Source organism: Acomys minous (genome assembly GCF_964271855.1).
Source record: "Acomys minous genome assembly, chromosome: 19".
Taxonomy (NCBI): Eukaryota; Metazoa; Chordata; class Mammalia; order Rodentia; family Muridae; genus Acomys; species Acomys minous.
The window spans coordinates 59888842-59912917 of NC_140499.1; the positions used below are offsets into that span (position 1 = coordinate 59888842).

Consider the following 24076-nt stretch of genomic DNA (forward strand, 5'->3'; position numbering starts at 1 on the left):
TCAGCAGACCATGGGGGTGGGGGAGGGGGCGGCGGGGCGCAGAGGAGATGAAGGTTTAGGACAGACAGCAGCAGGTATCTGTCTCCTCAGCTCTGTCAGTTCACTAAGCCAACCCCACCTCCAGCCACAAAGACTAGTTCCGTCCAAGCCTCACAGGCTGGCTCCTGATGGCTGAAGGCCAGTGAGGCAGGAAGGAGCTCACTGGCCTCTCCCAGGACAGAGAACAAAGGGGTGTGGAATCTGGCTGCAGACCTGAGCTATTGTTATGCCCTCTGTGCCAATGGAGGAAACACAGGGCAGGGACATTAAAGGAACTGCGGGAGGTCAACAGGGAGTACCCCGCAGCCCTGAGCCTCTAGGCCAGGCACTGTAATGCTGTACTGGCCCAGTGGCTGGGAAGGGGTGAGTTTTTGCACTGCTCTAGAGACCCGGGGTTTCTCCATGGGAAGTGTGTTTGCACTTGCCTGTACCATCCTTGGGACCAGACGGAGGGTCACCCAGCCACCAGGCCACCTTCGGCTGGTGCCTGCTGGCCACTGGTGTGCTGATGCTGGCTTTCTAAGGGCTAACAGTTTCATGTGGGGAGGGAGGGGACACAGACAGCCAACAGAGTGCACCGAGTTACAAGTAACAACAGTCATTCAGTCAACCAGTCCAGCCACTTCCAGTCTACTGGGAGAGGCAGACGCAAATGTAGAGGGGCAGGGGCACTGCCCCCTATTTCCAGGCCTGCCTACCTCCACAGCCTTTCTTTGCACTCCCACCCACCCTACACACAGCCACACTCGTGCGCACACACACACACACTCGAGGGCTCAGTTCTTCAGGTTTTCATAAGTTTCAGCGCTTAGGCAGAGGAGCTCTGCCGTTCCCACAGTCAGGGGAAGCTCTCATGCCCTCACCCTGCCTCAGAAACCACAGCTCTCAAGTCCCTGCCTACACACTGGAAGCTCCCAGATGGGTGAGTGCCCTTCAGGGCTGGCACCTGCACTGCAGCCCCTACAAGCTAGGACCAAGAGCCTCCTCCCAGCTCCCTGCCTGCCCTCAGAGTCCAGTTCAGCCAGCACTAACTAGCATATGGGCAGAGCTTTGCACAAGGAGGGCTGTGCTCCAAGGACGAGAGTCAAATAAGAGGTGTGGCAGAACTAGTTCTCACTTCCCAGGCAACCTAGGCCCCCCCCTCCACATCCCCCCCATCCCCCGTCCCTCCCCCACTCCCCCAGCCCATCCCTGACCCCGTATAATGAGGTGGGGGCCATGGACGAACAGGGAAAGGTGTCACCTAGGAGGCAGCTGAGAGTGGGACCCATTCGAAGAAAAGTGGGGAGTTAGTGAGGAGCCATGGTGGAGATGTCTGTAGAGGGTGGCCGCTGACACACAGGTTGGAGGCAGGGGCGCGGAAGATGGACTGACAGATGAATTTCTAGGAAGGAGGTGAGAGGATGAAGGCCGCGGGCTGAGAGTGAGAGCACCTGAGCCCATGCTATTGATCGGTTGGATTACTCAATTTCACCCATATTGATCAGGTAATTGCCTTATCTTGTGTCTCATTTGGGCCCCACGGTCTCGGGCTCCCTGTCTTCTCTCCCTCTTGTTTTTTTCTTGTCAACCTGACAAAGGGCTCCTTACCACAGAAATAAGAGTGTTGCTAGGCTGCTTCGGGGGGGGGGGGGGGCAGAAGCAGGGAACGAGGTAGAGAGAGGGATGGGCCAGCTGTCCTGGGGCAGGAGTTTGGGGGTTCCCGGAGCCTCTGAATCCCCTTCCAAGAAGCCCTCCCCGGCACTGGAGGTACCTAACCAGGATGCACATCAGGTTCTTAGGGAGTCCATGAGTGACCCCCAAATTCCAGAGGCCCAGAGCCTCAGCTGAACTCCTCGTGCTGCTCTCATCACTGCCAGCCCTGGGGTACCCCAGTTATGGCCCACCACAGACTCTGGACAGTCTTGCCTTCACCCTTCTTACTGCTCTTTCAGGGCATCCTAAGTCACATGTGAGGCCAGGTGCTTCCGATACCTCTCGAGTGCGTCCTTCTTCCCACCTTCCTCCCCCTTTTCCTCACCTCCCCTCCCAGACCCCAGAAGCCTAATCTTCCAGGCCTCAAATCCCTGGCACTCTATTCCCAGACTAAGGTCCCTAGACTGAGGAAAGAGACATAGTCCCCCAGGGAGCTCTTGAGAGCAGTAGCCCTGCCCTCCCTAAAGCCTCTTCCTCCCCTACCCACTCTGAGGAAAGAGCCTAGAGCCTTCTTTAGGCAGAACTCTACACAAAAGATGATAAAGACGAGGCCCAACACAAGGGGCACCCTGCAAGAGTCACTTCTCCACCATCTTCGAAGCGCAGTCCCGACAGCAGTGGTCAAGGAGGACCTGACCCAACATATCACAAAAGGTTGGAGGGACCAAGGGAACCATGTCCTTACCAGCTGGCCCACCCTCTAGGTCCTAGTGTCCAAGCATCCCTGGCCCCAAACACAAGGCACTGCCTCCAGGAGCACATGGCAGGCCCACAGGAATAGCTGCCGCTATGTGCTCTCAGAAGTGTTAGCAGTGGGCCCAGGGGACCAAGACACCCTGGGAGTCCCACTCAAAACTCCACCTGGAAACTCAGTCTAGGAAGTGGGTGCAGGTGCAGCTGCCAGGCAGCCTAAATCTGTGAGGCCTCAGATTCCAACAAGCTCTTCATTGGGCACTACAATGGGGACAACAGAGGCTGGAAGCTCCTGTCTGAGGAGCTCATCTAGCCTTCCAGAGACTTCGGTAATCTCCCCAGTGGCGCTCCCCTGTGGTGCTCCCCTGTGGTGCTCCCCTATGAGGCCCAGTGCAGCAAACTCCTAGAGAAGAGAGGAGTAGAAAGGAATGTAGACACAGCAACAGAAGAATTAAGTCCTTTTCCCTGCTCTCACCCCAGACAGCGTCCAGAGTGCCAGGAAAGCAGGGTACAGGGGTGCAAACTTACAGTCTTAGTTCTCAGGAGGCAAAGGAATGACAGGGACCCAAATTCAAGGCTAGCCTGGTCTTACATGCTGAGATCTGATCCCCTTCCCTCAAAAAAAATTAAAAAAAAAAATCAAATAAAGTGCTGGAGAGCGAGACAAAATCCCTGGCTCTCCTGAAGATCCACAGCATTGCCAGGCATTGATGGAGGGTTTGGAAGGCTGTAGGGAGCACAGTGCATTTGTCCAGACCCTCTTAGTTCCGGGCAGCTTCCGGAAGACCAAGGACCAGCACCTACCTCCTCAGATCCTCCACCTCCCCGTCCTCCTGTCTCTCACTCAGGACCTCCAGACCCTGACCTGTCTCCTTTGAGGAAGGGAACCAACCAGGCAGAGACAGGGAAGGGTTAGAAGCCAGGCAGCAGGAGGTGGGCTGGCAGCCACCCCTCCACCCTGACCAGGAGCATAGTGTCAGGTGAGATGTGCAGGAGGGGACGTCAGGAATCCCAGCCAAGCTTCTTCCATCTGTGTCCTAGGGAGACTCCTACTGCTACTACCACAGTGCCTTTCTAGTTCTTCCTTTGTCTAAACATCTAGAACTTTCTACTTCCCCTCCCCTCCCCAGAACCACCACTTGCGTTCACTTCAGCTTCCTTAAGTCCAGGCCTAGAAGTAGAAAGACCCGCTGCCTGGGTTTTTCTAAGACCGTCTGATTTCTGAAAATCCTGCATCTGCGCAGTTCTTAGCCCTGGGTAAAGCAAGATGGTTGAGTGCCCCCTCAGGATGCTGCCTGACTGACCAGACAGGGCCAGAGTTTTCCTGTGAGTGCTGAGATGCCAGCAGCATTTCCCCAGAGTCCAAGAGACAAAGGCAGGCCAACCACAAGCACGCACAGACACAAACACCCACAGTCTCTCAGACAAAGCACACTGCAGACAGCCACCGAAACTCAGACCTTAGACTCACGTTCACACATGGCTTCTGTGGGGCTCACACACCCACACGTGACAGGCATGCGTGGACAGATAGGCACACAGATGCTGGAAACACAAAAACTGGCACAGACACCCCCACACACAAATACAGCCCCAGGCAGGCAGCCACAGAGGAGTGCACAGTCATTTGAACACAGCTCATCACAGACCTCCTGAGTCAGACAGGTGAATTCAGACACCCTCCCTGGGCCCAGCCCTCCTACTGACACAGGATCACAAAGAGGCTTCCACCTGTGCCCAGGGGAGCCAGTCCACACATTCCAGGCCTCTTCCTGTTCCCACTGGGAAGGCAGAAGCCTGAGTAGGTACACAGGATCCTCCAACAACCCCACAGGGCCTAGCCAGAGTGGCCTCTGTGGCGGCAGCAGGCGCCCTCCCCTCTTGGCCATGGTGGGGGGGCGAGAAGTGTGAGTGAAATAGGTTTATTACTGGGAGTCTGTTGCCTCAATTGGAATCGATCCTACATGTCATCTCCTATTGCTGCTAATGGGACTTGAAGGGTCTCCGGGCGCTCTGGGACACCACTGGCCTGCAGCCCCGGCTCCCCTCACCTCTCCGTCTCCTCTGCACCTCCTTCCTTTCCTTCACCATCTCAGGCCACCTAGGGACTTCATTCTTCTTCAGGCGCCCATCTTCCTTTCTGAATCCGATGAGGCCACAATCTCCATGCCATCCCTGACCCCCCCAACTCGGACACGGGGCGGGAGGCAGTGGGTCAGGCCCCTCTGTCTCCAACAGCCGGCCAGGTGTGTTTGTGTGTCTGTTGTGTTGACTGGGCTGGCCAGACCCTGTATTCCCCCCCCACCAGGAATCCCAATGCTTCCTCAGAATTTTACTGTACCAGGCTGGGGGAGGGGCCTTGCCTTCTCATTGCTCAAGAGAGGAAAGGGTGGCCTGAACCCCCATTCCCAAGCCCTGGAGAAGCCTTACCCGAAGTCTGAGCCCATGCAGGGCTTTACCTCCATGGAATGGTTCTACCGACCCCACGTCGAAGCAAAAGTGACGAAGTCCTGAATCCCCGTGGAGGTGACAGGAGTGTCCCTTACATTGCACCTGTGTACCCCGAGTCCCCCCAACCTTGGAACCCAGCATGGCTGAAAGGAAGAGCCTCTCCAATCCATCTTGTGCCCTTGTGCCCTTGTGCCCTTGTGCCCAGCCCAGAGCCATCTGCCTCAAACCGGAAGGACTGTCTGTTAGCCACAATGGAGGGCAGGCTTCTACACCACCCCCCTGTAATCAGCACCAGCCTGTTCTTGTGCCACCAGGCCAGGTCAGCTGAGGAGATTGACCACATGGGTCAGAATAAGTGCTAGCACAGATGTTCTTGGAAAGGAAGGTGATGTTGTTTTGTTTGTTTGTTTGTTTGTTTTTCCCAGACAGGTTTGCATGTAGCCTAGGCTAGCCCCAAACTCAATGTACCCTTGGTTGGCCTTGAACACCTAATCCTCTTACCAGCGTGGCCCCTGGCTGGGAAGACAGGTGTAGGCCGCTAGGCCTAGCTCATTTTGTTGAGAGATTTTTGCATTTCCGTACGATTCTAGGGATTAAACCCAGAGCTTTTCATACGCTAGATAAACCCTCTACCACACAGCTCTTCCCCAGCCTTATTTTTACTTTTTATTTTGAGACGGGACCTCGAACTCACTCTGTAGGCCAAGTTGGCCTCAGCTTCCACAGCAGTGCAATTCCAGGCAGCAGTCACCATGCTCAACATGTTTTAAACCACCTTCAAAACCCCATCCAAGCTGTTGTGATGGTGTGCACTTGAAATCTCACCACTCCCTGGATGCTGAGACGGGGGCATGGCCGTGAATTCAAAGCCAGCAAGGGCTGTACCCAGCTAGAGTGAGTCCTTGTTCTCCAGAACTTAAAAAAATGAATGATTATTTATTTATTTATTTGGTTTTTTTGAGACAGGGTTTGTCTGTTTAGCCTTGGCTATTCTGGACTCGCTTTGTAGACTCGCCTACCTCTGCCTCCCAAATGCTGGGATTAAAGGCGTGCTCTACCACACCCAGCCCAAATTAATGATTTTTTTTAATCCATGTGTATGGAGGCAGTGTGAGGTGTTGGGTAGGTATAAAAGGAGTAGGGTGCCTCCTGACATCTTGCTCAGTGGCCAGGGCCTGTTGCCCCCGGGCCTCCACCTGCTTTGATTCTATCTTGTGGAGGACACAGCTGGCCTCCAAGAAGCCAGCCTTCAAGCCCAGAGCCTGGCTTCTAGCTCCGCTCCTTCCCCGACTAGTCTGCGTACAGTGACTTGAGCCAGGGAGACAGGGAAGCAGGAGGCCGGCAGCAAGGAGGGCTGACCTCTCCAGTGTCCTCCCCTCGCCCCCGCCCCCTGGAAGATAAGAGGAAGTGTGCTGGGATGGCGACTGAGCAACAGATGGAAACTACAGAGAAGCAGCCAGTGCCTCCAGCTCTCTCCCTGGCCGTGGCCTGGGTCCTGTAAGGGACTGAGCCCCTCGGGTATATAGTTAGCAGTAGCCTGCAGTGGACCCTCGTGCCTCCTGTGCATGGGTGTCCAAAGATGGTCAGGGGGTACTGCGCCCAATCTTTAAACTCTTAAGTGAGGGAGCTCGGGTGGGTGGTGCAAGGGGCAGGCCAGCCTTCCGCAGCACCTAAGACAGACAGGGCAGCTGTGTGGCTCTTGTCCTAAGGAGCTCTGCACGCACTCCCACAGGACCCTCCCTCCCCGAGGCCCAAGCTCCCGTCTCCCATCAATCAGCCCTTCTCTCCACTTGTCCATCACGTTAGCTTCGGTTGATTTAACCAGAAAACAGGCCCAGAGTGTAATTCCGTGCCCTCCATCCCGTCTCCATCAGCTGGGGGGAGGCAGTGTGCTGAGGGGTGGGGGCATGACCTCCTGGAGTCAGTGAAGACAGGAAAAGCATACCGATCCTCAGAAGCAGCCAGCAGCCTTCTCCCTGCCGGAGGGCTGGAAAGCTGGACACAGCCCTGACAGGCGCCACGGTGGCTTGGTCCCCAGGCATCAACCCGAAATCCTGCTTTGTAGGGAGCTCAGCTAAATTCTCATCTCGTCCCCAGGATGTCTTAGGAATTCTAGCCCTCATCTTGTTCCTCACTGAGCTGCCCGATGTCCCTTTGGTCACTGTCTCCTAGCTGGCTTAATCCTCAGTTGTAAGTTCTTCCTGTTGTCTAACTTCAAGTCAAATTAATAAGGACTAACATAAAAATCTCTAGAACTGTAAAAAAATAGACATCTTGGGTGCCTTTAAATCTTTAGAAAGGGTCTTGAGTAACTGTCATGTGGGAGATGGGACTCCACGGTGGAAGAGTTTGCCTAACCATGTCCCCAGTACTAAGGAGTGTGTTAAAAATAATAATACTTAAAATTATATATCACCAGGACCATTGTATTTGAGGCAAAGAAGGAAAGTTACGGATTGCAACAATATAGCACTGCAGTGTGTGAGTGAGAGGGCCGCCAGGGCAAAGGGAGGAGGTAGAATGTGAAAGTCTGGGCGGTAGGAGGTCAGCTTTCAGGGCTGAACTCCTCTCTCCACAGAAAGCTGTACACGAGAGGGGCCGAGAGGATGAGATGGCTAGACAAATGGCAGGCCATCCCAGTGGGTCAGTAACCTTTCGAAGAGTTGAAAAAGAGGAAGTCTCTCTACCAGGTGCTCTAGGAGCCAGGCACCCCACAGGGAAAGCCCCCACCCCACCCCCGTGCTGCTGCAAGGTGTACGTGGGTTGGGGGTGGGGTGTCTGGGTAGGGCATAGGGCCATGCCACTGGCCCTCGAAGGGTTAATGGTGCTGTCTGCTGCAAACCACATCAACTCCCCCGAGCTTGGAGATCCCTCTCTCATTTTAAGTAACCCTAAGGCATGATGAGCAAGGGCAAGGAAGGAGCCAGGAGCAGCGGAGAATTGCGGGTACAAGGCGGTAAGCCACTCGGGCTCCTTTTTGTGCACCTGGCTACGGGGCCAGTCCTAGGGCAGCTAGGAAGGGGAAGAGGCCCACATGGGTGGCAAGGCTTTTCTCTCTACAGAGGAATGGGCACAGGGCTGGAACTGGGTACTCCGGGCACACCCCGGCACCTGTGAGGTGGTGTCACAGACACACTGGTCCGGTGTAGCAGGGGGCTCTTCTCTGCAGGTGGGGACCAGTGGGACCCAACAAGTGCTCTCTGGGACAGACTGGACTCAGGATGAATGGTGAGCAAAGAACCAAGCTCTCAGGCAACTCCTCATCCAGCTAGCCATGTGGACCCATAAGAGCCATGCCCCTCAGGCTCATGGTGGCGATGGCTGCTGGGGGTGGGGGGCTGAAGGGTAAGGGACAGCTGTTGAGGCTGACAGAGGAGCGGAGGGAGGCTACTGAGTTGGGGAGAATCACAGAGTGGAGAGAGAGGGCACAGGGGAGCTGAGCTCCCTCCTGAGCCTGGCGGCCTCTAATGGGTCTGCTCCATCCACCTGCCCCCTCTTCCTTCCTCAGACCCCTGAGACCCTTTCCCAAAGAAGTAGGACCCAGAATCCTGGAGGATGAGAGCCCCTATGGGAGTGAGCACAGATGCAGGCTAGAGAGGCAGGCAGGAGGCCAGGAAAAAGTCCTGAGCTCTCCCCCCAAGGTCTTTAGGGTGGGCGTGGAGAGGTCGGCTTCATCTCTCTGGCTTTGCCCTGAGGGCAGTGGGTCCTCATGGGCCTAGAGACTCAAGCCCAGAACCAGCTGAGACAGCTTCAGACCTGATGGAAAGTGAAGGGCTCTGGTCTAGCCTGGAGGTCTAGTCTGGATGTAGATATGGGGGTTGGTTTTTAGGGACGGAGTTAGAAGGTGTGTCACTGGCCACTGTCTCTACTCGCTGCTCTGATTTTCTGGCTGGTCTAACGCCTGCCCCCAGGGCAGTGGTTGAGCTCACCCTGCTCAAATGTTTGCTGGAACTTTCATCCTCTGCCAGCCTTGCTCTGCTGCCCCCTTAAGCTCCTGCTGCAGGGGGAGGGGAGATTTATTTTTCCTTGTGGGGAGACTAAGGATGGGGTGGGGGGTATTCAGGTTTCCCTAAGGAACAGCTGGATATGATGAATGAGACCAGAGCGGGAGGGGGGGGTGGGGGGTGGGGGGACAGGGGCGGGGCTGGAGGCAGCTGTGGGAGACAGAAAACCAAGACACAAAAGTGACAAGGCCAGCCAGCACAGAACAAGGCTAGGAGATAGGTGCTGAGACCCAGGGAGACTAGTCACCCAGGCATGCATGGAGAAGGAGTGACCAGAGACTATACAGAGGGCTGCGGAGGGGAGCGCACAGGGCAACAGCGCGACAAAAGGAGACCACAGGTGGCAAGGAAGGCCAGATGGAAGAAAGGGGGAAAGAGGTAGGCTGAAGACAGCAGCAGAGGTCAGAGGAGGGGCGGGGAGGGGGTTGGGGGGGCAGCCCAGGCTGAAGCCTGTGACAGCCACCCCACGGCACACTCATCCCCCGAGCCCTGGTTCCCCAGAGCATCTATGACTCCCCCGCCACTGCCACACAACCTTTAACTTCCTATTCATGTCAACACTATGGAAGTTGGCGTAAGGTATCCTAAACCTTTTCAATCCTGCTGCCCTTAAGGAGGGTAGAAAGAGTGGGCCACAGCAGCGGAACTGCTACCAAAGGTTAGGTGCAGATCCGAAGACCCACGAGGGAGGAGCCGACTGACATGCTCTCAGAAGTTGCCTTCCCTAAGGCAGGGCCAGATAACAGGTGTCCTTAGCCAGGGAAGAAGGGAAAGGAGACGGAGGAGAGGCAAAAAGAGGCTGGCTGCTCCCCCACGTCCCCCCCCCCCCCCCAGCTGCTCCACCCGAGGTCCCAGCCCCTTTCACAGCTTTAGCTGCTATCAAGAGCAGCCTCAAATCAGCCTGGGGTCTCAGCGGAAGGAGGGAGGGAAGAGCAGCCTGTTCAACCCCCTGCAGCCTCTGAGGTTTCTGAGGTCCCTCCCGCTGTCACTGTGGCTGTCGTCACTGTCCTCTCATCTCCGTGCTTGTCCTCCTGGTCCCTGGGTCCTAGTCTGGTCTCACTGCCCAGGATCCAGCTCTCTGCCTGGTTTCAGGCTTCTGTTCTGGTCTCTCCACCTCCCGTGGCTCTGCTCATCATCTCCTGCTGACTGGAAAGGCCAGGTTTGCCCAGTCAGTCTGGTTACTTGGTCCCTAGCTTCAGAGGTCCCAATGACAATGACTTTGCTTGTATAACTTTTATTGATTTGTTTAGTTTGAGGCAGGGCCTGCCTATTGCACCTTTGCTGGCCTCAAACTCTCTTTGTAGCTCAGGCTGGTCTTGAACTAGGGTCAAGCAACCTAACTTTGCTTTTCAAGTGCTGTGTCTACAAGTGTGAGCTACCCCATCCAGCACTACAAAGTGACTTTCACTGTAAGTTTCTACATACATGCTACACTGGGCTCAAATGCTGTGTGTGTGTGTGTGTGTGTGTGTTTCTGTGTGTATGTCTTTGTGTGTGTCTCTATGTGACCTATGTCTATATGTGTCTGTGTATGCTTCTATTTGTCTGTTTGTATGTGTTCATGTGTGTGTATCTGTATGTGTCTGTGTGCAATTGTGTGTATGTGTTTGTGTGATCTATATGTATATCTATGTGTATACGTCCATGTGTATCTGTGTTTGTGTCTCTATGTGTATGTCTGTGTGTGTATCTGTGTGTATGTGTATATCTGCCCATGTCTGTGTGAGTATGTGTGTCTCTGTATGTATGTCTATGTGTTTCTGTGTGTGTGTGTCTCTACATGTGTGTCTCTGTGTGTATGTATCTGTGTGTGTCTAGGCTTCTCTCTATGTGTGTATATGCCCATTTCTGTGTATATGTATATATGCTCATGTCTCTGTGTGTCTTTATGTGTATATCTATGTACATGTGTCTGTGTGTATGTATTCATGTCTGAATGTGTCTGTGTATCTCTGTGTGTCTGTGCCCATGTCTGTGTGTGCTATGTGTATATATATGTATGTCTATGTGTCTCTGTGTGTTTCTATGTATGACTCTATGTGTATATGTATCTGTGTATATCTATGTATATATATGTCTGTTTCTGTGTGTATGTGTCTATATGTATGTATGTATGTCCGTGTCTGTGTCTGTGTGTGTGTGTCTGTGTGTCTGTATGCTCCTATTTTTCTCATGCTTTGCCCATTGGGCTAGCTGGCCTCTGACTTTCTGAGACTACTGTTGCAATTTTTTCTGGCAGAGAGCGCACATCCCAGGCTTGGTTGAACAGTCTCCTTTGGGGCCAGGGCCTCCTGCCAACCTTACTTCTCTCCTTGGAGTTTCAACTCTTCTGCCCTCGTTCACCAGTTACCTCTCAGGGCCCGGGAGTCAGGCCGACCTGTTCCCGTCCAGCTCCACCACTTGGCAAGATCTTGAGCAAGTCTCTTAATCTTTTGAGCCTCTGTTTCCTCAGCTTACAAAATGTAGCCAATACCAGCCTCAAAATGTGACTGTGAGGAATCAGTGAAGTAACATTAACAAGAGCGGCACCTCCGCCTGCACCGCTGGCGGTCCCACGCTGCCGTCGGCTGCGAGTGGGGCGAGGTGAAGCAGCTTGGGAGGTTGTCTTTGGCATCACGCCCAGCTGAAGCTTTGCTCCCTATTGTTTCCCTGCCTATCTATATTGCTTTTATTAAATAATGACCTAGAGCCTACTTGTGTTGTAATGAACACTTATGCTGGCCAAGAGGGTTAACGTTATTAGCAATCAGAGTGACAGCGTTGGTAACGAGGATCATTTGCTGCTGTGGCTCTCCCAGAAATACAAAATGCTCTGGAGACCCACGGCCATCATTCCAGACTGGGCTGTGATCCTTTTTGATTGATGGTTCCCAGTATTTATCCTGCAAGCCACCGTGCTAATCTTGCCATGGGTGCTGCAGGGCAGTTCAAAGCCAGTAAATACAATGTGCCTAATCTTCGTGTGTGCAGCCCACAGCCCAAAGGAGCCAGTGCTGGGGCCCAGAGAACAGGTCGGAGGGCGCAGAACTTCCCAGCCAGGGAAGTCCTACCCTAGTGTGTAGATTAAAGTGACCCAAGGGATCAGCTGGATGGCTCGGCAGATAAAGGGCTTGCTGAGCGTGCCTGGTGACGTGAGTTACATCCCCAAACCCACTGAAAAGGAGAGAACAGATTCTACAAGTTGTATTCCAACCACACACATACGCACATGTACATACACTGGTAAATGTTGAAAGTTTTTTTTTTAAAGTGACACAAGGAATTAAGGGTAAGTGACAAAGACAGTTGACATCCATGGTGGGAAAGCTGGAAGCTGCTCTTCTGGGCGGGGGCGGGGGGGGGGGGGCTCCTCCACTGTCAGCTTGGGGCCTCAAACAGGAAGGAAGAATTTGCTGGAGACTGTTGGCAGGACTTCCTAGCATGGAGGCTTTCCACACAGCACATTTCGGGAGGAAGAGGCTGTATCAAGACCAGGAGGGCAATAGACGTGAGGGAGGTAACATTTTAAAACCGCAGCAACAAAAAGAACGAGACCATTGACAAGTTGTTAGCATACATTTTATTCTGTCAGCAAGCACTTATTGACAACTGTGTTTGTGCACTTGTCATTTGGGCTTTGGTGAAAACAACACCACACACACACACACACACACACACACACACACACACACACACACACAAACTCCTGCTCTTCTCAAATGTGAAATTGTTGTAAAGTTTCCAGAGTAGGCCTCCAAGTGTGGTGGCGCATGCTAGCAGTTCCAATACTCAGAGATGGAAGGCAACAAGATCAGGAGTTCAAGGTCAGTATCAGCTAAATGGTGAGTGAGATTCAGCTTGAGATACATGAGAACCTGTCTCAAAACAACCAAAAAATGGAATGTGTATGTGTACATATATGTATATATGTGTGTGTGTATATACATGTACATATATACATGTGTGTATATATGTATGTATATATATGATGTGTGTATATGTGTGTGCATGTATGTATATATACATGTACATATATACATGTGTGTATATATGTATGTATATATATGATGTGTGTATATGTGTGTGTGTGTGTATGTTCATATTCAACTGCTCTCTACTGAAAGTTTAGGAAGGAAACACCATCCCTTCTTCTCAAAAGCAAACTCCTGCTTAGCCCTAAGGACAGTTTGTCTTTCTGTCTAACTCCACGATGGGTTAAATGGAGGACCATCTTATTTGCCTCTCCTGCCTGGGCTCAGACCCAAGCCACCACCCTGGGGCATCCTCTGAGCAGAGGCTGGGCTGCAGACAAGCAAATTCATGCCTTAGCTTCTCTTTTCTGTCTGGGACTCTTTTCTTCCTTCCTCACCTCCGTTCTTTCCCTCGTTCCCTGACTTCCAGCAGGCCTGAGGTACAGACTCAACCCTCTCTCACCTCCCATACACCATGCACTGCAACTGCTACCTGGCTGCCCCTGTGAACTACTGGATCTCGGGTAAGCATCCCCCACCTCCTTCCCATGCTCTCGAAGCTGACCGAGAGCAGCAGGTGACCCCTTCCCACCCCCTCACTCCAGGTCTGGCCTTCCCTGACTGGGCCTACAAAGCAGAGTCGTCCCCGGGCTCCCGGCAGATCCAGCTGTGGCACTTCATCCTGGAACTGCTGCAGAAGGAGGAGTTCCGCCATGTCATCGCCTGGCAGCAAGGCGAGTACGGGGAGTTTGTCATCAAGGATCCAGATGAAGTGGCTCGCCTCTGGGGCCGCAGGAAGTGCAAACCGCAGATGAACTATGACAAGCTGAGCCGGGCCCTCAGGTGAGAGGAGGTGGCCAGCGATAGGAGGGGCAGAGATTAAGGAAAAGAGCAGCGGTGGGTCCACACCACACACGCTGGGCTGCTTCCCGCTGTGACAGGGCTTGGGAGATGCTCTCGCTGTGGGAAGATGGCTGGTGTCCTCCAGTAACTACCAGCTGATGGAGGAGGCCCTGAGTCTCTCCCTTCCTCACAGGGCCAACTCTCAATTCTCTAGGTATTACTACAATAAGAGGATCCTACACAAGACCAAAGGCAAGAGGTTTACCTACAAGTTCAACTTCAGCAAGCTCATTGTAGCCAACTGTCCTCCATGGAAAGTGTGGGCACCCCCCACCCCTCACCTACTGTTGGGGGTCCCTGCCCTGTGTCAGCCAGCCCTGGTGCCTGTGGCTGTGCAGAGTGAGGTAGGCATGAAGGCAGTCTGTGTCCTCAGAGCTCTGATAGGACCTGTCCTGTCCTGGAGACCCTAGGCCACTCTCCCGTGCCTGAGTACTCCAGGAGCTAGTCTTTGTGGTCCATACCCACCTGTGAGGATGGACGACTTCTGTGCTAAGCATCAGCTTTTAGTGGTATGTCAGAGGGAACGGTAAGGGATGCAGGGGAGGGTCCAAGGAATCTGAGGCAGTGGGCAACCCACAGGAGCCACTGCTTATTTAAGAATTGGTATGGGAAAAAAAGAAAAAAAAGTTTAAAAAAAGCCAGGCGCAGTGGCGCACGCCTTTAATCCCAGCATTGGGAGTCAGAGGCAAATGGATCTCTGTGAGTTTGAGACCAACCTGGTCTAAAAAGTGAGTCCAGGACAGCCAAGGCTACACAGAGAAACCCTGTCTTGAAAAAACAGGGGGGAAAAACAAGAATTGGTATGGGACTATTTTGTCATATTAGCAACTGGGCGATAGCCCTGCTGTGACCGACAAGGTTAGGTACCAAAGACAGCCTGTCCCACCCCAGCCTTCCTTCTCCACCCTCCCTAGCCCCTACATAGCACGCTGTACGCATGGGCCACAGAAACTCAGCCAGGTGGAGAGAGGGCCCCACGGGGGACACCGGAAGCCTCTGGGGAGAAGGAGAACAGCAGCTTCAACGGTGAGTTTTGAGGACCCAATTGGTGAGGGATCTGAAACAGAGGAGGAGCACCTCCCAGGGCCTGCCTAGGCGAGCAGATAAGATAAGAGATCTTCATTCAGTCAATGTTTAGTGATGCTAGCTGTTTACTAGGCGTGGGGCTCAAACAGGAAAGATAAACACAGTAAGCAGCACAGAGGTTAGCCAGGCGTGGTGGTGCACGCCTTTAATCCTAGCACTTGGGAGGCAGAGGCAGGCGGATCACTGTGAGTTCGAGGCCAGCCTGGTCTACAAAGTGAGTCCAAGACAGTCCAGGCTACACAGACAGACCTTGTCTCAAAAAAAAAAAAAAAAAAAAAAAAAAGCAGCCCAAAGGCTGATAGGAAGCAGACATGGGTGGACTGCCGGTGACCGCAGGGCGACACAGAAGAGCACTCCAGGCTGCCTAGAAGAGGATGGGAAGGTGAAGGAGGTGTGGGAAGCAGTTGGCCAGACCAAAAGGTCGAAAAGGCCTCAGAAACCATTCGAAGAGCTGAGTCCAGGAAGAAGAGACCTGTTTAGATCTTCGTTTTCTATACTCGTTTTTTTGTGGTCCACGTAATGGAACCAGAGCCTTCTGGAGCACTCTATGTACTAAAACACATTCCCGGTCCCCATTTCATTTTATAAATGATGAAAGGTCCCAATCTGACAATGATTTGACTTAGGGTTTCCCGACCTTATGACACAATACAGAGGCAATACGAATTCCGTGAAGGAAGCCATATCTAGGACTTGGAAGTCTGACCCCTCCGCTGGCTATCAGTGGGAGATGTGGAGAGCTGCCACTTCAGTCACCCACACATCATCACAGTAAACAACCAACACTCCACAGCACACTGCGCTGCTGAACGGACTCACTCTGTAGGTTATATGCACCCGACACACTTTCGACTTAGGTTATTTTCAACTCACAATGGGTTTATCAGAGTCTAAGTCATAAGTCAGCAAGCACCCGCAATTAGTTGGGGAGCCAGGCTATCACGGGGAGGATTGTAAGTTTGTTTCTATTATTGTAAGCTATGTATGGGGGAGTGTGTCTGCGTGTGGTTATGTGCTCACGAGTGCAGGTGCCCTCAAGAAGCCAGAGGCATTGAATACCCTGGAGCTAAAATTACAGACTGTTGTGAGCCTTCTGACATGGGTGCTAGGAACAGACCTCGGGTCCCCTGGAAGAACAGAAAGGCTCTTAACCACTGAGCCATCTCTAGTCTCCACGAGGAATTTTGTTGTTGTTTTGTTTTGTATTTTTGTATTTCTATTTGTTGGTTTGGTTGGTTGGTTGGTTTGGTTTGGTTGTTTTTTAGACAATCTAAGAAGGAGATTTTAGGTCCATGGGGTGAAGGAAGAACTGCAGCTGAAGAGAGATGGGTAGAGAAAGCCGGTGGGCTTCTTTTTCTTCCATCAGATGTTTAATTACCTCCTGTTTAACGTGCTGAGGCCTGGAAGTTCAGATGTGAGCAATGCTGCCTCTCTAGGGCTTTTAGTCAGGAGGCTTAAAGGCAGTTACCAATAGACACACAGTGTTACAGCTGCTTGGCACAAAGGGGACACTGAGGGTTAGGGACAACAAGGAAGACCGCCTTAGGAAAGTGACTTCAGGCCGACTTAAAGTGCACACAGGCTCAGCTGAGCTTTGCGGGAAGAAGACAGACCAGGAGTTCAGAAGCCTGGGACAGAAAAGAAGGGCTGGGAGCAAGCTAGTGGTAGCACTTCATGGTGGAGTGAGGGGAGAAGGTGAACTCTCAAAGCAACTAGGTCAGGCTTCCTGTGGAAAGATCCAACCCAGGCATCTTCTGCAGAGGGCCATGCCCGCCCCCCACTTCAGGCAGGGCATGGTGCAGGGTGGTGGGGCCATCAGTCTGACATCCTAGAGCCACCTAGCACAGGAGGGGCTCCTCTGTAGCTCCACCTCACCGTTCTCCCAGCACCAGGATACTGAGGACACCAAGCTTACTCCTTTGGGAAACTATAAGCCCGAACTTGGAGTGGGCTCCTTTGCACATCCCTGCTTTCCTACACACACACACACACACACACACACACACACACACACACACACACACACACACTCTTTCCCTGTGCTTGAGCCCTGAAGGCCAGGGAGGTTTTCGGCCAGCAGAGGGCTGGCAGCAGCATACTCCTGGACTGGATTTCTACTCTCTGCCATACCTCCACACTCACTCAGATCACGTGGTGCCAAGAAAGGAAGCGGCTGTTGGGCCAAGGATCACAGTGGCCACATTCAAGGAATGGGGAAGACTACAAAATATCTCCTCCATGTGATCACTCGGCTACAATGTGGACACGACCCTGACCCTTTCTGTGGGACAACAGGCCTTACCTCATCTTAGGGCCCAAGGGGAAAGACACGGAGCCACAGAGAGACAACAGCCCGGCAGCAGAAGTCGGCATGTTTTCTCATGGAGAATCTTTCTGATCACTTTAATCTCATATGAATCTGGCTTGAGAAATCTTCCTAGCTAATAAGCTGGCTATACTAAGTGACACCTGATCTGCTTTCTCAGGTTTTATTCACTATATCACACCCATGTGACCCCATTAGCCTCTCAGTAAAACGATGTGGCCTTGCTAACCATGCAGCATTTCAGGGAGGCTCGCTGAAATAGAATAACATGGTATGGAGCTCTGCCTAGCCATTTCCAGGAACCCCAGCCTGGGCAACCCCTGCGGGGGCCTGGCAGAAGGTGGGTTGGCATAGAATGGAGGGAGGGGAGATTTATGGGAGGAATGGAGTCATGGGAATAGTACCAGACAGAAGAGGAGGGGTGGGGGGGTCCCACACATGACCCTGGTCCTCACAGCCAGAAACGCCACAGGCCCCTTCCTACACATCACCTTAGCAGATGCCACTTGCTCTTAACCAGGAGAGGGGACTTTGTGGATGAGGAGACAGAGAACTTCACATTTAGATGGCAAGTGTTTGGTGCCACAACCAGTTCTTTACTCAGCTGAAATTTGGAGCCTCTGAGCACGGGTCGGGAGGAGTAAAGGATAGATTCACTGGGCTAGGGCACAGAATATTCATTGGAGCTTAATTCTGGGCTATATTCAGGGGGGAATAAAGTCAGTTCCTGCTCCAACAGCGCCAGGGATATCGACATTAACAAGCTTATCACTAACAGAGCCAGGTGCCCCAGGAAAGGTGAAGGGAGAGAAGACAGCAGGAGCCAGCGCTCCCACAAGGCTGGCAAAGTCGCAGGAAGTCCCATCCAGGAGAAATAACGATGAACCAAAGGAGAAAACAAAAACACAGGAGCGAGATGAGCCCCTCCCCCACACCCAGGAAGGTGAAGGGGAGGGAGGACTTAAAGCAAAGGGGGAAACTGAAGCTGGAGCCCCACTGGGAGAATCTTCACCAGGAAGCCTCTGGTGGGGTCAGGAAGATCAGGAGTTCAAGACCAGCTTCAGCTGGGCCAGCCAGGAGCTCCCAGAGATTCTGTCAGAAGGAAAGGGAAGGTGAGGGGGCAGTGAGAGGGAGGAGGGAGGAGGGAGGGAGGGGAGGGAAGAGGAGAGAGAGCAGTGGGGGAAGGAAGAAAGAGGAGAAGAAAAGGATGCAGAGGCACATCTCCCTGAGGGGTGCCCTCTTGACCCCTTCTTTCTCTTTCTCTAGGTTTTAGCTCTGCCCTGGGTCCAGGCTGGCAAAGCCCTTGCTGCTGTTTCCAGAACCTCCAGGGTGACCTGGCCAGCTTTGCTTCTTTCCCTTCTGCACCCCGCCTCTGCTGTACCTGGACCCACCTCTCAGGCCCCACCCACCTCTCAAGCCCCATCTTGCCTCCTTTCTCCTCGGCAAGCCCTCCAAGCCTGGCCTTTGGCTCCCAGGTGCCTGGCATTTTCCAGAGCTCCCCCTTCTGGCCAGGCTAAGACAGGGCGCCAGCCAGAGGCCTCCGTGCCCGTTTTCAGGCCAGAGGAATTAATGGTAAATCCTGACCCAGGACCCAAGGCGCACCTGGATTCCAATAAGGAACCATCCTCAGAGACTCAGGGACTCAAAGTTGGGAACAAAACCCTCGTGTGCCCCAATCCAGAGGCTCTCAGAGCCACGTGGCCTTTGGATCCCCCTTAACTGGAGAGAAAGATGTGAAGAGGCCCCCATTTTTATACCTCCTCACCGTTGGACACCCAGCCAGACTCACTGGAGGACTGGAGGGTGAAGAGGGACCGAGGTGAGGCAAACGTGGGCATGGGGAAACTGAAGTGGTGCCTCTGCCCTCCTACCAAATTACTGTCAGCCTAAGGAGACAGCATTAATCAACTTTTCTTGAGAGAGAGAGAGAGATGAGATTAAGCGTTTCCATCACTGAATTGTCCCATGCCTACCCACAGGAGGGAATTAAGGGGCTAGGCTGTGGCAGACCAGGTCTTCTTTGGCTTAAGTCTTTTTTTTGTTTTCATTAATTAATTTATTTATTCACTTTACATCCCAATCGCAGCCCTCTTCCTCGTCTCCTTCTGGTTCCACCTTCTCACCCTCTTCACCCATTCCCTTTCTCAGAAAAGGGGAGCAACCCCCCTCAACCCTGCACCAACACACCCCAACACACAAAGTCGCATCAGAATTAAAAGCATCCTCTGTTTTGTAGAGGGCCTTGTTCTCCTGGTATCCTCCATCCAGAGGTTCTCTGAACTCTGGGAGGACAGATTTGGAGGAGACACCCTATTTTGAGCCACACACATATGTTTTTTGTTTTGTTTTTGATTTTGCGTTTGTTTTTTATTTTTGCCTGTCCAACTTCATTACGATGGCTTTAATTTCATCTTATCATATTTTACTTTGTTGTGTTTTGTTGTTATCTTTTAGAAACCTTTTCTTTTTCCCTAGTGAGAAACAAAAAGGAAGTGGATCTAAATGTGAAAGGAGAAGGGGAGGAGCTGGGAGGAGCAGAGGAGGGGAAATTGTATTCAGATAATATCAATGTATGATTAAAGAACCTGTGGCTAATAAAAGGGGAAACATTTAAAAAAAAATCATCTGCTGCTGAGTCCAGACAAGGCAGCCCAGCTAGGAGAAAGTGACCCAAAAGCAGGCGGCAGTGTCCATGTCAGAGACAGCACTGCTCCACTTGCCTGGGACCCACATGGAGACCAAGCTGCCCGTCAGTTACATATGTGTGAGGGCCTAGGTCCAGACCATGCCTGCTCTTTGGTTGGTGGTTCAGGCTCTGTGAGCACCCATAGCCCTAGATTAGTGGGGCTTTGTTGGGCTTCTTGTGGGGCTCTTGTCCCCTCCAGGTCCCTCTATCCTTCCCTTAACTCTCCCACAAGATTTCCCGAGCTCCGCCTAATGTTTGGCCGTGGGTCTCAGCATCTGTTTCAATCCGCTGCTGGGGGTAGCCTCTCAGAGGACAGTTACGCTGGGCTCCTGACTGCAAGCATAGCAGAGTGTCATTAATAGTGTCTCTTTCTTCCTCTGGGTTCATTTCTCCATCCTGGCTAAGGCTTCCTGGACCTCTCCCACCGCTTTGACACATCTCTCCGTCCTCCCTCTGAGTGCTCAGCCGCTAGGAACCTCTGTCCCTGGAAGTCTCTTGCTTTATCTCCATGGCACCAAGACCCAAGCAGGTGCAGAGAGGGGAAGGAGTTGGTTTTCTGATCTCTGTAAGCATTCCACTGCCACCTGTGAATAAAAATGCCCTTGGTGCTGGGCATAGCGGCTCATGCCTTTGATCTCAACAGAAGCAGCCGAATCTCTGTGAGTCCACTGTCAGTCTGGTCTACAAAATGAGTTCCAGGTCAGACAGGGCTACCCAGAGAAACCCTGTCACAAACAAACAAACAAACAAAAAAAGCCCTTGGCTAACTGCCCTCTTGGCCAACAGTGTTTCTTCTGTGCACCCCAGTCTTGGCTGTGTTCCTTCTGTGTTCTCATCAGTGGTGGAACTAAATGCAACCCAGAAGTCCTGCTGGGAAGTGCAGAAGAAAGAGAGAGAGAGAGAGAGAGAGAGAGAGAGAGGTGAACCAAGCAGGAGCCCCAGAGTTCCGGAGCAAAGACCTTAAGACTCCTTTAGAAGAGCTCTGGGCAAAACTCTAATGGTCAGAGTGGGGAAAGAAGCTGGTGCTAAGTTTCCTCTGCCTCTGGCTTCCTGAGGATGAGCAGCAGTGCAGACTTGAAGCACCTGGTGCCAGAGAGCACAGAGCACACATAAGAAAGCGGGTCTCTGCTTAACGACAGATGAATCCCTAGGGAGAGATGCTACCCAAGCCAAAGCCACTGAGCCAGGCTGCTCTCCTCCCTCTAGGCGGCCAATTACATGGCTTGGGCTTGTCTTCTGTCCTTTTTGAGGAACAGCTCATGAAATGGGAAGGCCCAGAGGGTTTTTCTGCCCATCCCAAGTTCCTCTTGGAGTCTCTCTGCAGCCTCACTCGGTCTTGTGACCCACGCATTGTCAGTGAGCTAGAAGAGCTGCGGAGGGCAAGCCTGGTCCACAGAAAGGCCGACATGATCCCAGGCTGGGCCTAGGTCAGGAGAAAGGGTCTCTGTCTCCCTCCCTCAGCCCAAGGCCAACAAAAGAAATGCTCTTTCCCAGGATTCCTTCCCACGCCTCCCAAAAGCTGACTCACCCCCTGCACTGAAAGGACTAGCACAGGCCTTTCCTATTGCTGCTCAGTTCAGGAGACAAAGCAGTGTTGCCTAGTACAGTGCCAGGAAGTGGATGAGGCACTCGCTGGGCTTGTGTCCTGTTCAGAGTAGCTAGCCCTAAGGACAGGGCTTTCCCCATAAAAAGTAATGACCTATTTGTTCTCTGCCTGGCCCCACCTCCTCTTAAGTGGTGTGTGGTGACTGTAGTCCCCATAATTCAGGTGATGAAAAGTGCTTTGAGCCAGGCCGAGGTGGCGCACGCCTTTAATCCCAGCACTTGGGAGGCAGAGGCAGGCGGATCGCTGTGAGCTCAAGGCCAGCCTGGTCTATAAAGTGAGTCCAGGACAGCCAAGGCTACACACACACACACACAAAAAGTGCTTTGAGGTCTACACTCTAAGATTTTCCTGCAGGATAGGTAAAGCCCACCGTAAGAACTTGCTTCCAGGTGGTAGTCTTTTTGCCGTAGGCCACAGGCCTCAGTGAAGCAGACCTTTTCCCACCTGCTACCGTAGCCCTTTTTTAAAAACTATGTAATTCATAGATATTGAGAGATGCCCTGTATAGTTCTGAATACTTATCAGAACATGGGATCCAGAAGACAATACCAGCACCCACGGCCATCTAACTGTCACAGCCCGCAATGCCTCCAGACGGTGCTAAATGTCCCCTAGGGAAAGGGGAGAAACCACCCTACCTTGAGAGTCAAGAGCCTCCAAGTTCGGCAAACCCAGGTGTTCCGGCAAAGATGGAAGCGGCTTCCAGGAGAGCTGCTGGTCTTCACGTAGCAAGAGTGCCCTCTGGTGGCTGGAGTTAGGACACTGCGCGCAAAGCTCGGGACTAGACTTGTATACAGCTGCAAATGCAATTCAATAAACGTTTATTAAATGCTTACTGGGAATTTGTTTCTTTGGTTGGTTGCTTGCTTGGTTTTTGGATTTTCTTTCTCTATTGAAGACAGAGTCTTACTATGTAGTCCTGGTTGGTCAGGAGCTTGCAATGCAAACTAAGCTAGCCTCTAACTTTAGCAATCTACCTGCTTTTGACGCGTAAAGGTTAGGATTACAAGTTGGTGCCACCATTCCAAGACTTCTACTGTGCTTAAATATATGCACTTCTATCACAGAGGACAGGGACAGGATAAAATTACTGGGTGAAAAGTCATGACATTGTAACGGCCTTAGATACGTGTCACTCAACTGACTTCCAGAAAGGGTTATGGTTTTCAAAACTGCATCTAAACAGCACTCACTATGAGCCAGCCTATGGTGGCTTGAATGACAATGCCCCCCTCCCCATAGGCTAATGTATCTGCATGTTTGGTCCCCAGTTGATGAATTGTTGTGTGGGGGGGGGGGCTTGTTGGAACAGGTGTGTACTTGTTAGAGGCAGTACATCACTGTGGTGGACTTGAGGTTTTTAAATCACATGCCAGGCCTAGTCTGTCTGTCTGTCTGTCTGTCTCTCTGCCTACTGCCAGAGGATCAGGATGTAAAGCTCTCAGCTACTGCTCCAGCAGCATGCCTGCCTTCTTGCCACCGCACTACCCACCATGATGATGAGGGACTGGGCATTCCCTTTTGGACCTGTAAGCAAGCCCCCAATTAAGTCAATTAAAAGATTTCCTTTATAAGAGTTGCCTTGGTCACGGTAGCAACAGACCAGTAACTAACCCACCAGCCCCGTCCTAAGTGCTTCCTGTATGCCATTCCAACCAACGCAAAGGCTTCAGGACGCAGGCCCTGTTATCACCCCACTGTTCAGGTGGGGGACAAACAACCCGCTGAAGCAGCAGTCCTGGCGAGTGGCAGAGGGCGGGTGCAGACCCAAGCTGTCTTTTTATAGTCGGCCCGGGTGCTGCTCCAGGATGCCAGTGGCGGAGCAGAACCTCCCAGGGTTATTTATCACCAACCTAAGGCCCTTTCGCTCTATCTGCACAGAAGTCCTAGGTGGTAAAATACAAGTACAAGCGCTGGTGTTCGTCATGGCTCTACTCTGACAGCAAAGTGAGGCAGCCGTAGGCGGCGCCCTCCTGCAGGCTAGGGTGCGGGATCCCTTGCTTTGTAAGGGGTCTAGTTCTTGTATAGACCTGAGAGGTCAAGATCCCTCCAGCCTTCTCCCAGACTCTGCCCTCTCTCCACCATCAGCACCAGGCCTCTACCACCTCCCGGTCCTGGCTGCTTCTTCAGCCACCAGCCTGATGTTGTAACAGCAAAGGGAGGCGCCGCAGAGCAGCCTGCTTACCTAGCCAGAGGAAGGGCGTCTGCGCCAATCACAGTCAGTTACAAATGGGGCTTTGTGTTTGCACCAATCACAGCCTTGTCTCTTTCACACCAGTCACAACAGTCCCTCTGTCCAGCCACTAAAGGAAGTGCTCCCCCTCTGGCCTTCCTGAAAATGGCTGCAGGGTCATCTGGAGTTCACTGAGGCTTGTGGTAGCAAAGATCCAACAGCTGCAGATTAAGAAATCAAATGGCCCCATGCCTCCAGTGTCAGCTTATCTTCTGCAAGACGAACACCAAGCGTGATCACAACAAGAAACTTGACGCTAATGTTAATGATTCTAACAGGCCTAATAGTGCATAATCCATGCCAGTACCAAAGGAAGAGGTGAGTCTCCCTTATCTGTCTAGCTGGGGGTCCTCGTTTGCCAGGGACCAAAAGGCCTGAGGCCGACCTCCACCCATTCAGTATTT

The 24076-nt window shown here is 52.5% G+C and overlaps 1 protein-coding gene and 1 long non-coding RNA gene across 2 annotated transcripts in view; one reads left to right on the forward strand and one right to left on the reverse strand.

Moving 5' to 3' along the window:
* Positions 1-24076, reverse strand: part of LOC311589771 — a 265612-nt gene that overhangs the window by 180620 nt on the left and 60916 nt on the right. The window lies entirely within an intron of this gene.
* ETV3L (ETS variant transcription factor 3 like) lies at positions 13273-20001 on the forward strand. The gene is given in 8 exon segments (XM_084769780.1): positions 13273-13356; positions 13438-13675; positions 13890-14079; positions 14650-14761; positions 18414-18595; positions 18598-18697; positions 18700-18814; positions 19296-20001. Coding segments are annotated over 8 exon segments (1074 nt in total). The 5' UTR covers positions 13273-13307; the 3' UTR covers positions 19384-20001.